Genomic DNA, 14,837 nt, shown 5'->3' with positions numbered 1-14,837 from the left:
TAAATATATACAATTTAATAGAAAATTAATTGTATAATAAGAAAAATAAAAATTGACTAAGAGGCTTAAATATTTGTTCATAAACTATAGAATTAAGATGTTAATTCTTAATTGAAAATATAAATACAATAAAAAATTCTTAATTAAGAATAAAAAAACAATAAAAAATGTTAAAGTTTTTTTAGTTGATTGAGAAAATACAAATTTTAATTTTCAATTAAAAATACAGATTAGAGAATTTTAATGCTTGAATTTTTTTAATTAAACGTTAATTTAAATTAATGTTTTAATTTTTATTGAATATTTATATTACATTTTATACTTGTGTTGTATGCTGCAGAACAAGTTTCACAATTTTATTGCATTTAATTAAAAAAAATATTTTTTAATAAGTCAACGTATTTGTTTCTTTATTTTTGTAGACAACATTTTTAACTGTTTTAATTTTAAATTTTAATTCTTAATTTTAATTAGACATTTTTGAAACACATAAACATTAACTTGTTAACTTTTTTCCAAACTTTTAAAAATTTATGTAAAAGAAAAAATTATAAAAAAAAACAATTATTAAAAGAGATACGTTTTCACATAAACGATAATATTTCTTTGTTATTCCATACATGTAAATTTAATTTACAAATAAAATGTTAAATGTATTTTATAGTTAATTAAATAAATTATTTAATTAATTAACGCGCGCTTCGCTGTTATATAAGTTATTATTAATTTTTATAAGAATTAAAGATTAAAAAAACCTTTGTTTCTTCGATAATTTTACAAACTTCGATTACTTCACAAAATTAATGTTGGGTAAGTAATATATTTTTTTAACTATATTAAATTAAACCTAATAGCTTATAAAATTAATTTTCTCAAGTAAAAATAATTTATTTAATTAACCAGAAAATATATTTAATATTTTATTTGTAAATTAAATTTACATGTATGGAATAACAAAGAAATATTGTCGTTTATGTAAAAAAATATCTTTTTTAATAATTGTTTCTTTTATAGAATTTTTTCTTTTACACAGATAAATTTTTAAAAGTTTGGAAAAAAGTTAACAAGTTAAAGTTTATGTATTTCAAAAATGTTTAGTTAAAATTAAGAATTAAAATTTAAAATTAAAAGAGTTAAAAATGTTGTCTACAAAAATAAAAAAACAAATACGTTGGCTTATTAAAAAATAATTTTTTTTTATTAAATGCAATAAAATTATGAAACTTGTTCTGCAGCATACAACACAAGTATAAAATGTAATATAAATATCCAATAAAAATTAAAACATTAATTTAAATTTTAAATTAACGTTTAATTGAAAAAATTCAGGCATTAAAATTTTCTAATCTGTATTTTTAGTTAAGAATTAAAATCTGTATTTTCTCAATCAACTAAAAAACTTTAACATCCAATTTTTTATTGTATTATTATTTTCAATTAAGAATTAACTTCTTAATTCTATATTTTATAAAAAAATATTCGAGAAATTTAATAAGATACTTTTGTGAGCTTGAAAATTACTACAATAGTTTTGTATCTTATAAAAACTTCAATTTATTCTTCATGACACTAATACTTAAACAATGTAATTATCATATTTATGTCTTTGCTTTTTGGCTTGCAATAATGCTGATATGTTTTGAAGAAAATGTTTTGTGGAGTAACAGTATACTGTTTATTCACGGAAAGAAGTCTACTACATATAGAAAACAGTCATACCTCCTTTATGGCAAATTCAGACAGAACATAATTCGAATGATAAAGCCAAATTTCTATCACTCCATCGCGCAATGTCTGAATTTACCTTTAAAATTGTTGAAATAAACTGATCCGAATCTTCAAGAATATTTAATTTAATTGTAAATAAGTAATTAAAATTACACAAATGTTATTAAATTACACAAATGTAATTACATTACAATAGTGTAATTTAATTACTTTGGATATCCATTACAAATGCTCAAAATAATGAGTAATTAAATGGAACTTAATTCCAAATGCTGAAAATGGATAATTAAATGGATTTCAATTACAAATTATAAAAGTAATATGTAATTGAATGTGTAATTTGGAGACAAAAGTATTTGCTGCCATCCAACTCTGTTCAATACTATTACGCCAGAAATGGCGCATCATGCAACGCGTGATATTGTTTGAAGAACCGAACTCTGCCTACGAGAGAGAGGACATCACTTTGAACAATTTTTGCATTAAAATATGAGAGTGGATTAGGCCTATTGGGGAAACCACTATAAAAAAAAAACGCACTATGCTATCTACCGCAAGGTGGTGTGGAAACGATAGCGCTCTGTCATTTTCTTACAGAAAAGATGAATGAGAATTATAAAATTATTTTTCGCTGCACGGTACTTACATTACACAACCCTCGTTGCTCAAGCACGCGTATGTCATATGAAAATAATTATTTTTATTTGTTTATCTAATTCAAGAAACTTTTGGTATGTAATTTGTGCGTGCGTGCGTGCGTGCGTGCGTGCGTGCGTGCGTGCGTGCGTGCGTGCGTGCGTGCGTGCGTGCGTGCGTGCGTGCGTGCGTGCGTGTGTGTGTGTGTGTGTGTGTGTGTGTGTGTGTGTGTGTGTGTGTGTGTGATGTACATACACGAAAATGTTAAACATTATTTGTTTATGTAAAGTGAGGTGTTTATTATCAACAGAATATCTTTTTCAACCATTAAAGATAAGATAATTATTTTTAAAAAATTAAATTAAAAGTGAATAATTGATTTTCTTAAAACTAGAATCATATTTTTCTACGTGTGCGTGTATTGTATAGTAATCAGCATGAATAGTAACAGTGATATAAAATCGCGAACTAAGGAATAATCATTTTCCTGTCACAAAGTGATTATTCTTTTCTCGCATATGTACGTACACCCCCCCCCCCCACACACACACGCACACACACACACTTTACATACTATAATTTTCTCGAATTAAATAAATATTGTTTATAAGTTTTCAAACATTTAATAAATTCATATATTCGTAAATCTACACGGAGAAAATTTTATAGTAAAATTATGTATGATTTATTATTTATGATAGTAACCACGAACTGTAAGAAGAAATTTCAAAGAATTACATCATATAAGTAGTCTAAATATTATCGTAATTTGATGAAGAACACAATAGAAATTTTCATAATTCCTTCTTGGCACGTGTTTACTACTTACCATAGTAATTTTTTACCATGAAGTTTTTTCGGTGTATTATAAGTCTATCACAAGGATTAATTTTATTAAAAATATAAATATCCTCGTTATTTAATTTTTAATTAAAAATATAAAGTTGAAACAAACATTTTATTTGATTGTTATTTCTATTTTAATCGATAAAATTTTCTAATGTTTTTTGAAGAAGTATAAATTTTGTTTCGAGCATATGATAACAGCTTCTTTTAAAATTTATAATGACAGTTTACGACATTTAAGACTATCATCAAAAAAATATTTTTTATTAAAAATAATCGTTAATTATTAAAAAAATAAATTTAGTAAGCGCTTCTTTAAGCATTTTAGAACTGATATTTTCTGTACACTGCATGTATGTACACGTACACACATACTTTTTGTCGTTAGAAAATTTTATTTTCATTAAAAAAAGTAAGGAACTATCATAATTCAAAGGGAGAATTTAGCGTTAGGCGTCGCTTGTGCGTAGCCATTGCCGCTTGTTGTAACAACTTCCCCCGCACGCCTAGCAAGGTTCAAGCGCTAGGGAGGGACGACCGCCGCGCCCAGGCTCTCGGCGCGCTTGCATTTGCCGGTAGGCCGGGCTAATACAGAAAATTTTACAAGTCGATAACTCGTTAACTATTGCGAAAATGGAAAAACGGTAAGGACTTTTCTGTTCAACTTAATGCGCTCTACCTGCTTATAAAAATTGCATAAATTTTTACCAAACACCTTGTATACAGTGCCAGTACGTCTTGTAGTATTTAAATATACAATTTTTGTTTTGACCTTGAAACTTACAATTTAAATTTCAAAATTTTCAAAATTTCAAAACAGCCATTAAAAGTGCTCTTAAAAACACAAATCTTGTGATTGGTCGACCACTCGTTACTGTGACGTACCTAACCTTATGTTTGCCTGGCGATTGGCCGATTTGTTAATACCGTGAAATTTCGAACTACTGATGGAAGATCTTGTTTAAACCCAGCTAAACACTCCCTTATTAACTCGGTAACTCTCGGTCAATACCACTCTTATTTTACCCCATACCATTCTTATTTTAATTTGATCATGTAACCTTGCTTTATTATGCTATGTCTTTATGAAATAAATGATTGAAAAAGAAATCTCCTTGTTCAGAATATGTCAGCTTACAATAACTAAATAATATTGATGATAATATCATATTATTCCACCAACTGCCCCTCTCACCTCCTCACTCTTTCTCATATTAGGCTTACTAATGATTTTTCGAGCATATTGCTGCTTGGCTATGTGCAAGATTATCACAGTACGAGGTTGCGTCCTTAATTGAGACTAGCATCCGCTACGCTTTGTTAAGTGACGTCTACAGTTCTGCATGCGATAACTGTGGAGCTCCAGCAATGACGCAAGCCAAGGTGCTACATACAGGAAGCGTAGTCTGGCATAATATTTTCTTCTAATTTAAGATAACATCCTACTTTCTCTAGAATTGGTGGAATAAGACGTGAGAATAAAACACTTGCCAACCTGCTAACACTAATTATAGCGATAAGCAGAAATAAGAATAAAAATTAGCTTCGTGCCCACAAAAGCGAAAAAGATAAAACACTGCAAAAGTCAAAAAGCTGTAATTGCAACTAGCTAAAAGCTGAATGCTGAAGGCAATGAAGGGCTTTGCAGAAACGCTTTCCACTACAATCTGAAAGGATTCGTGCTGGACTGAAAAGATAGTATCTGCCATATGCAGAAACGCTGTGAGCTGGAAGCGTTTACTAGAATAGATAAGTTAGATTTATTTCTCCCTTGCATTGGCAGTGTTGAATTTATAACACTTTAGAAGATTGATGAATAATTTACGTTAAAGAGTTAAAAGATTTTAAAACTTGAAATCCTATTTTAACCTTTTGAGCTGATGCACCCCCCCTTTTCCCCTTTATTTTGTTTTATTTGACATTGATCATTCCCTTTCTTTCCCATAAGTGAACCATCTAACCACTAATCATTTTCATCGTCATCGGAAAGGTGAGATCATGCGCACATTCAACTAAAGTAACATTCCTGACTCATAAAACTTAATTTCCTTTTATCTAGAACCACTAGATGAACCGATTGGCGCAGCGACGCTCTCGTCGACAGAACATCCGCTAGCTAGAGCGTTATATAGAAGCGAGAGCTCTAATCTTGCATTTGCTCCACTCGATAGACAGGCGCGCTCCTGAGCTATTCCAGCTGACCGATCGCTCTCGTCAAATACAGCATACAATCGACCTTTCTACGGGGGGACGGTCCCCGCATCGAGCATTCCCGCGAGCAATAAGTTATCTCCCTCTGCGACCAAGAGCGGTTACACCACCCCCAAACCCACCCTCTAATCCCCCGCAGTCCGGTAGAGCAACGGCCGACATTGACAAGGCCCTCCGAGACACGGTTGACAAGAGCCTCGCGCGAATGATAGAGGCCGTACAGTCTTTTAACACTCTACCGATAGAAGCACTACCGAGTGTAGATCAGGAGAACCTCGACAAATACCTTCGTTTTTTGGCCTCACCTCCAGCTCCTCCTCAGTAAACGCAGTATATCGGTAGTCATGACAGCGATAAGTTAACAGTCACAATAACGATGTATAATAAATAAAATTAAAATACACAAGGGAACCATTTTCTTTTCTTTTGCGGACGCATCCAACCTTTCTCATATCGACCCTAGCTCTCGACATCCCGAGGTATTGCCGGCCCAGCAGGTAGCCTCAAAAGCACAGAGAGCACCCCTATTTTTCGCGACCTATGTACGCGAGAAATAGGAAGGTCACGCTTTCGGGTCGTGACAATTGAAACCGCTCTTTGCGCAGTTCCTTTGCTTTTCAAAGACGCGGCGAGTCACGTAATTATTTGCGACGATTGCTTTATAGACTATTCCGCGCCCTCGCACTACGAGTGCGTGTATAGACATTACCTCCATAGGACCACAGGAACGCCACGAAGAGTGTTCTTATTGTCATTCTACAATAACCGTTACTCGTCTATATGGGTGGCATTCACTTGGATACGGTTCAAATGACCACGGTGCATTTGCACACTGTGCATTTGGACACAAAAAAAATTTTATTAAAAATATACGCCAGTTATATGCACATGTAAAATTTAATCACCAATGATTCCAAATAAACGGTGTGCAAATGATCGGTGTGCATCTTTCCATGTACAAATGATCGGTGTGCATTTCTTGGTGTGCAAATGAGTGGTGGGCAAGTGAACGGTGTGCAAGTGAATGGTGTGCAAGTGAGCGGTGTGCAAATGAATGGTGTGCAACTTTTACATATTCAAGTGAACGGTGGGCATTTTTTCGTGTGCAAATATCCGGTGGTCAAATTTTACATGTGCATATAACTGGTGTACATTTTTAATAAAATTTCTTTTGTGTCCAAATGTACAGTGTGCAAATGCACCGTGGTCATTTGAATTGTGCGCAAGATATCATGTCCAAAGGCACCGTGTCCATTTGAACTGTGTGCAAGTGCACCGCTCCCGTTTATATCACGCGTGTAATACATGTATGTCGGTGCGCGTCGGGTTCATTAATTTCCTCATCGATACGGGCGACGCTCTCTATAATAGTACAGAGCCGATGGTGATCGCAATCACTCAGAACTACTCCCGTCGATATTTAAAATATCAGGCTACGATCGATATCTTCCTTAACCGTTTTCTTTTGTCCGGATAACTTTCTCTTTTCCATGCCCTCGCCTCTGTTGTTACGCATGTGTCCTATATATACCGAAAGTGCATGTATTTCCCGAACCCACGCGACCTGTATACCTGGCATGGTTAGCCATTGCCAAATGTTTAGCTTCACTTTTATATAAACATAAGGTTTATTTTTTGTTCCTGCTCGGAGATTGCACTAGAACTGAACTGAACTGAACTAGTGCATGTCAGAACTGATAAGTGTAAGCGTGCGGGAGCGTCCGAAATGGCCACGCGTAAATTTGACCACGTTCGGAACGGCCACGTTCGCAACGGCCACGTTCGCAACGGCCACGTTCGAAATAACCACGTTCGAAATGGTCACATATGTTTTACATAATTTCCAGTACAATGCACATGGGTTGACGACTTAGACGGGGTGGGTGCGGGAAAGGAGGCCGAAGGCTCCCCTTGCACGTCCTCGTGCGCGCGCGCGCGCGCGTGTGTGTGTGTGTGTGTGTGTGGGTGCGCGCAAAGCGCGCCACATGGGGTTGCAACTTTCCACGCAAATCAAGAAAAAAATCATTCCAAACATGGCCATTCCGAACGTTTTCGGACGTGGCTGTTTCGGATGTGGCCGTTTCGAACGTGGACAAATTGACCTCCATGCAATATTTCCCGTGGCCATTTCAAACGTAGCCATTTCGAACGTGGTCAAATTTACGGTACAAATTAATACTCTAATAAATGTGAGCTCGTGAATGTACTGGAACGCTAAAAAGATGCCGCGACAATCTCGTAATTTTCTCGCAGCTCGTCCGACCACGAAATCGGTGGCTTCACAAATTCGATGTGACGCTCGTCTCATCAAGTCGCTTCTTCCTCGTCCGGGTCGGGATGTTTCCGGCTCCTGCGTCCTCTTACATTCTAGAATTGCTCGGGATTCGGATCGCACACACACACGACAACGTCCGCAACTCGAGTAAGGGATCCTGGATCCTGCGGGGGCCGCTCGGCGACGCCCCACCTTGCCTCTGATAAGCCGGGCCCTTATTGGCCGCGATTTTCCCAAATTGACTTGCGCGCGACGCGCAACGTGCACGCCGTCGCTTGCTGGTCGATCCAAGCGCGGTGGTCGATATTGTTGGGCCCCGTGCACGGGAATTTTTGGCGCTTTCCTCTGCGGCAGATTTCTTTCTCCTTGCCAAGCGCATCCCCCGCCACCGGGACGTTATCTCCTCCTCGATAAGGGCGTTTACTGATTGCAAGCTATCGCGATCTCCGCCGGAATTTGTGCGGGATCGGATTTAAAGTCGCCCCGTCGAGACACCTGCCTCGCGCGCCTTCGCTGGATCCTGAAAGCGTGATTCGGCGGCAGTATCGGAATTCTCGTACGATACAAATTGTAGGCAAGATAAGAACGGTTACCTGCGGACCCCCGGGTCTAGGATTAGGATCTCGTTCCTCTCTTCCGTGAGGATCTCGGATGAAACTCCGCACTTGATTGTCAATGGTCCACCAACTCGAATCACCTACGAGGAGGGTACGAACTTAAATTCTCGCGCCGAACTTCGAGTTGAGTCACTCGCGGAAAATATTCGAAAGCGTCGCGAGAAAAATGGAAGGAAAAAGTGGTTTTCGATGACAGAGTAGTCGCGGCTTTATAGTGACTTCCCAGGAAGGTAGGTTTGGGTGTGGGGGAGGTTTAAAGGTTTCGTTTGGTTGATCCCTTTTCGGGGTTCTACGGAGATAATTTTTAATTGGATAGGACCTTATTTGTTTTTTGAATAAACCACTGTTAGAGTCTCTAATCATTGGTTCATTCCTCTTTGTCTCTGCTCGCGATAGTTCAAGTTCTGGGGGGGGGGATTGATATTCTCGGATATCTTCTTATCTAAGGGCAGTAAAAATGAGATTTTTATGTTATTCGATTGGTGGACCATTGACAATCAAGTGCGGAGTTTCGTCCGAGATTCTCACGGAAGCCAATCCCTCCTTCCCCCGACAAACACTCTCAGCAACCCAAAGGGGAATATCCAGCCGCATTTTCACTCGCCCGCACATTCCACAGCGGACAGCAAGTAGTAAGTTATTCACTTAGATTTTTCTCTCCATTTTTCTTTTTTATTGTTCTCCCATATAATATACTGTTGGAGTAATTTTCATTTGGACACAATACAATTGGACACAGTGCAAATGGACACGTTGCAAATGACCACAAAATAATGTGCACCGTACATTTCTACACCGTAAAGTTGTACACCGCAAAGTTGTACACCGTAAAGTTGTACACCGTACATTTCTACACCGTAACCGTGGCAACACACACACACACACACACACACACACACACACACACACACACACACACACACACACGGGGGGGGGTGCAAGGGGTACATTCGGCCCTTTCTTCCGCATCCACCTCGTCGGTAGGAGTGCCCTAAACAGAAGAGTATAGAAATGTACGGTGTACAACTTTGCGGTGTATAAAATTCCTGTGTCCAAATAAACCGTGTCCATTTGAACCGTGTTCATTTTAGTTTGTGTCCATTTGCAACGTGTCCATCTGCACTATGTCCAATTGTACTGTGTCCAAATGATCCACTCCCTACTGTTGTCACTTTAGTGAACAACCACCCCCGACTTAACCAATCACGGCAGGTATTAAGACGGAAACGTCGGAGTCAAATCAAAGCGGCACGGGCCCTTCTCGACCAAGCCTACCGGAAGTTCCTAGAGTCGATACGTTTTCCGATTGCCGAGCACTCACCCCGAGTCCCTCCTACCACATATTCCCCCGTTAGTTCCCAGCACCCGAAAATAAATCGCCACCACTCTCCCCTGCATTCTCGACTTCCAGCGTAGAATTTATAAAGGAGGTTTCACCTCCACCACCATGTTCCTACTATTATAATGAAACCCAAAATTCACTCCTCGACTTAATAATCCAATTTCCACTCAAAACAGACCCTATACCCCCTACTACCGCGACTACGCCCTTACGTCCGACGCAATAGACCTCAATGTTTTATTTTCCGTAGTATCGTCCCTCCTTCCGACAGATCACATCCCTATTTTCTTCCTTTATTACTTTGATCCTTTTATCGTCTCCAACGATTTTTTAAATAATTTCTTCCTACCGTCCACGGCGACTATCCAGGAGATTAAATAAAATAGTAATCTCCCCAATCTGTTAACCGACAATTTATTAACACTTATACATTTATATACATACATATATGAATAATCACATAAGAGCTTCAAATGCTGATCAGTTCCGAACTAATGTTAAAAAATTATCAAATACCCATATTTTATTTAAATTTATTACGACCTCCTGTACTCGTATTTTAAAATCTGTATTCACGTTTCTCTCAAACCAAAAATGTATTATTAAAAATAAATATTATTGTTATTTTTAAGTAATTGTATTGCTCAGTTAATTACACCCCCTTCCCTCATTCCGAACAAAGATAGCACCTGGTCCAACCCTGAGTTAAAGCAATTTAATTCGCTGACTCAAAATAGGACCAACGACCGCACGTCCAGAAAAACAGAGTTATAGCGGGCCTATTGGCACGCTGACCCACATTTTCTGGGCATTACGAGTGCATTCCCCCTTCTCTCAATTTATTGTTTCAGGACAACCGCAGCACGTCTGCTGATTCCCAGGGATTCGCCGAGAGCCGGAAGGATCGTTTATCGCGTTTGAGAAAGAAATAAATGGGATGAGAGACAGGTTAAATAAATGTATTTATTTATTTATTAATCAGTCGTAACTTTTATTGTTTGAATAAGTGTAAAATATATGTTTGATTCACCTGGAGTAGTTGTAGACCGCAATTTCGATGTTATATAAGTATGAATGTATTCATATGTAGCGGTCTTGTAACAAATAAATTATAGCTTCTAATTATTCAAAAAGTACGTAAGATAGATCCAAAAAGTATGTAGATAGATCCAAGGTATGCATATGAAACTATTAAATAAAGTAGTAAAGATAAGTACGTTATTAAATTACTGGTAATCAGATAAAATATGAGTTCAGTCAATATTTATTCATTCAATAATGGCAAATCGATTTATGAAATTTAATTGATTTAATTGACTTAATTAATTTTATAAACTGAACAAAAATTATTTACTTACAATAAACATTTCTTGTTATATTGTTAAGTGGAGCTACCAGTTCAGCAGAATTCTCGACATCTAAAGTTATTCAATCACTTGTTCGGATTTCGCGTATAAAGAGCAAGATCACTGTCAATTAGGTTGCGTGAACGTATCCTATGACTCTATTCTGGTTCTTCGGCGGAGTTTCCCAAGTCACGTCGAGAATAAGAAAAAGACAAATAAAAAACAGTCAGGAGTAACCAAATTGACAGGATATATATACATTATAATATGATCAAACTTGCGTTCAAAGGATCAAAATATTGTGATTAAAATTTATTCGAATGTCAAAAGACTTGCGTTGCAAACCGACGGATCAAAGCTGATATTGCCCTAATGCGTAGTAGATATTAATATCCACTGTTCAGCTTTTAATCACCAGGGTTACCCTCAATGGGACCCAGTCAGCCAATATCACCATGCTGTTGGGTGACCGAACTCGACTCCTTATTTAAGCAGTCGACGCAGCAGGACGGTGATTCGTATTAAACGAGTGGAGGTAGATGCGTAATTATTTGAAGGATTCAGAGGATTAAAGGCGCTATAAATTTGAAATATTTGTTGATGAAGCAACTCTTCAATCAAATATTTGAAAGGTAGAAGGATGCGATCATAAATTTATATGTTTAATTAATTTATTCAAGTAACATGAGTATAAAAGAACGATTCATCAGATCATGAGTGATATTCTCTAGTGGTCTGACTACTGTAATATCCGAAATCGCATATAGGATTAAGGGGATACTAAACTGCTCTGTTTTACCACTAATTTTTCGGACAATGAAATCTTTTTATTGATTGCATGTGTTACGTACACGATCGCACGCCTGTAACAATATCATATAACGGTAGAACGGTAGAACGTTCGGGATTTGGGCCTGACATGCTTAGACGCGTTCGTTCACGTGCAAGATGCAGTCTGAGTCATCAACCTCAGGCAACATCTCCGAAAGTACGAGAAGATTCCGAAAAAACAACACAAATGTATATAAAGGCCGATCTTCCGGTCCCTACATTCATTCTCTGTCAAGGCGCCGATCGAGTTATATCGTAACAAAAAATCGGAACGAAACGTGAACGACGCGCACGTGCATTCCAACGAACAAGTAGCCGCACAGTGAAAAAAGATGGATGAGAGACTGAGCTCTCTCAGATCGCGTGTTCTCACTAACTGTCGAATATTAATCGTCGAATATTATGATAAAGCATTATACGAGGCGAAAGAAGGTGATTCCCAGACCAAGTCTTTTGGGACACCACGTGTTCTCGTCACCGTAACGCGACACAATACGGTATTTAGTGCGTAAAATAAGGCCAAATGACCGTGAACTCAAGTCACTGTATATAAAAAACTCAAATAAACTTTTGACATTACGCGAAACCGAGAAGTGTAGATTAATACTTCACTTTCTACAAAACATTTTGGTGCCTCCTGTGAGGTGAAAACTAACACCCATCCGAGAAAAGTGAAAGTGACCCGAGGACACTCAACAACAAGGGCGCTCCCAGCATCGCTCGCAATCCAGAGAGCTGAATCCAATCGGGAAACGCATCGAAGGCCAGAGAAAAGAACGATCCGCAGATAAATCAACAACGAAAGTGAGTCGTTCAATCCATATAATTGTTATTCATATTCGATCATGACAAATAGGGTAAAACTCCTCATGCAAAAACGAACTACTTTAAAATCTCAGATAACGAATCTCGCAAACATCGTGGATCAAGACAGGCTAGAAAATACCGCATTGAAATTGCGTATCTTGCGATTAACAACTCAATTTCATACGTTTCAAGATTTAAACGGTGAACTTATACTAATAGATTCGGACGGTGGTCACGCGGACGAATTTGTAATCATTCAGGATCAATTGTATGATTTAGCGGGCAAAATCGATAACATCTTAAGTTCGGACAATGCTTCAGCATTCACGGCTAGCGTGTCGAGAAACGAATCGCGAAGCGACGGCGTCGTTACGACCGCGCCAGCGACAAAGCGTCGATTCAAGTTACCCGAAGCGACGCTACCCACATTCGACGGCCGTCACGAAAATTGGTTATCTTTCAAAAACGCGTTCAAGAATATGATAGATACAGAAACCGATTTAACCGATATAGATAAGTTACACTATTTAAAATCGGCTTTAATTGGGGAGGCGGCCAATAAAATCAAGATTTTGTCTATAGATGGGACTAATTATTTTAAGGCATGGGAATTGCTGGAACGATCGTACGAAGTGAAGCGTCTCCTCGTGACGCGGCATCTGTCTTTATTAATGAGTCTATCTTGGCTGGAAATAAAGGATATAGCCGGTTTGACGAAACTCGCGGACGACGCGCAGCAGTACATTGCGTCACTAGAAGCGTTAGGCGTCTAATGTCGGTTCCAAAATTATCGTCCATTTATTAGAAGGCAAATTACCCAAACGTACCAGCCACAAATGGGAAGCGACGCTTGATAGAGAGTTACCAACGGTCGACCAAATATATGAATTTATTTACAGAACTGCGGTAAACGCGTCGAAACGCGAGAGATCAAAACTTTCGGACAATAAGAAAGACAAGTCAGCTCTACCGGCAAAAAAGAAACAAAAGACTCCTTCCGGTCGAGTATTTATGACGAATACATTCGATACTTGCATAGCTTGTAAAAATAAAAAGCATCCCCTTTTCGCGTGCGACACGTTCAAACAAATGCCGGTGAATAAGCGTACCGAATTGATGAAAGGGGCCCAGCTATGCACGGTTCACATCGTAGCAAATGCACATATTCGGGCTGTTCCATCTGCAAAAAACGTCACAATACGTTGTTACATTCGGAAAAATATGCAAGTACGGTGAACAGCGAAACCGTAAAGACCGATAGCATAAAGACTGATTGACTGTAAATTTCGAACGATAGCGAAATCAATTAATCAATGTTGTCCACGGCAGCGTCGCCGCAATTATTACCAAGCGCGTCGGTATTTGTAAGCACAAGCACAATCTTATCTAATGCCGCGCTCTTTTAGACACATCCGCGACGGCAAATTTTATCTTAGAGCGTTTAGCTCGACGATTAAAGCTGCAGGTAACTGCGCATTCGCTATCAGTCGGAACAATGAATTCGTTAAATACAGTGCCGAAAGGTGTTGTACAGCTAACCATACGATCCATATACGATGGATTCCACAAAACTTTGACGTGTTTCACCAATACCGAATATTGCCGATATGGTTCCCTCCGAAGTCGTTCCACGCGAAACAATCAAAATACCCGCAAATATTCGACTAGCAGATCCGAGAAGTTTCATTTGCTACGCCCAATCGATTTGTTGATAGGAGGCGGAGGAACGATTTCTATGTTTTCTGTCGGACAGATCAATCGCACGAGGGCCGCGAGTTATACCTACAGAAAACGCGCTTAGGCTGAATCATCGCCGGAGACACGTCGGCCGAGAATCAAGTTAAGTCGTCAGATTGCTATTTGATCAATTTAGAGAATTTGTTAACGAGATTCTGGGATACCGAAAAGATAGCGACGGTCAAACCAAGGTCGGTAGAAGAAAGTGAATGCGAAGCACAGTTCGTGGAAAATGTTTCTCGAGAGGCAACCGGGTGATATATCGTTCGATTACTCTTCCCCCAAAAATAGTAAAACATTGGGGGAGTCGCGGACTACGGCGTTCGAACGATTAACGTCGTTAGAGCGCCGGCTCAACAAAGACGCAATACTCAAAGCTGAACCATCGAATTTTCGAAGAATATTTAGACCTCGAACATATGTCGCCAGTGACGGATATCGACGAGAGCGGGTATTATATG

At 38.2% G+C, this 14,837-nt stretch overlaps 1 protein-coding gene across 1 annotated transcript; it reads left to right on the top strand.

The window, feature by feature from the left end:
• Nucleotides 1–12,677: 12,677 nt before the first annotated feature.
• Nucleotides 12,678–13,412, top strand: LOC105836345. The gene has a single exon (XM_012680316.1). It carries the CDS (start codon nt 12,678–12,680, stop codon nt 13,410–13,412), a length of 735 nt encoding a protein of 244 aa, XP_012535770.1.
• The last annotated feature ends 1,425 nt before the right edge of the window (nt 13,413–14,837 follow it).

Source organism: Monomorium pharaonis, chromosome 1 (assembly GCF_013373865.1).
Source record: "Monomorium pharaonis isolate MP-MQ-018 chromosome 1, ASM1337386v2, whole genome shotgun sequence".
Classification (NCBI taxonomy): Eukaryota; Metazoa; Arthropoda; class Insecta; order Hymenoptera; family Formicidae; genus Monomorium; species Monomorium pharaonis.
This window is presented reverse-complemented; position numbering and strand designations above follow the sequence as displayed.

Excerpts from the sequence above, each read along its gene's own strand:
- LOC105836345 (XM_012680316.1), top strand. The coding sequence starts at position 12,678 with ATGACAAATAGGGTAAAACTCCTCATGCAAAAACGAACTACTTTAAAA.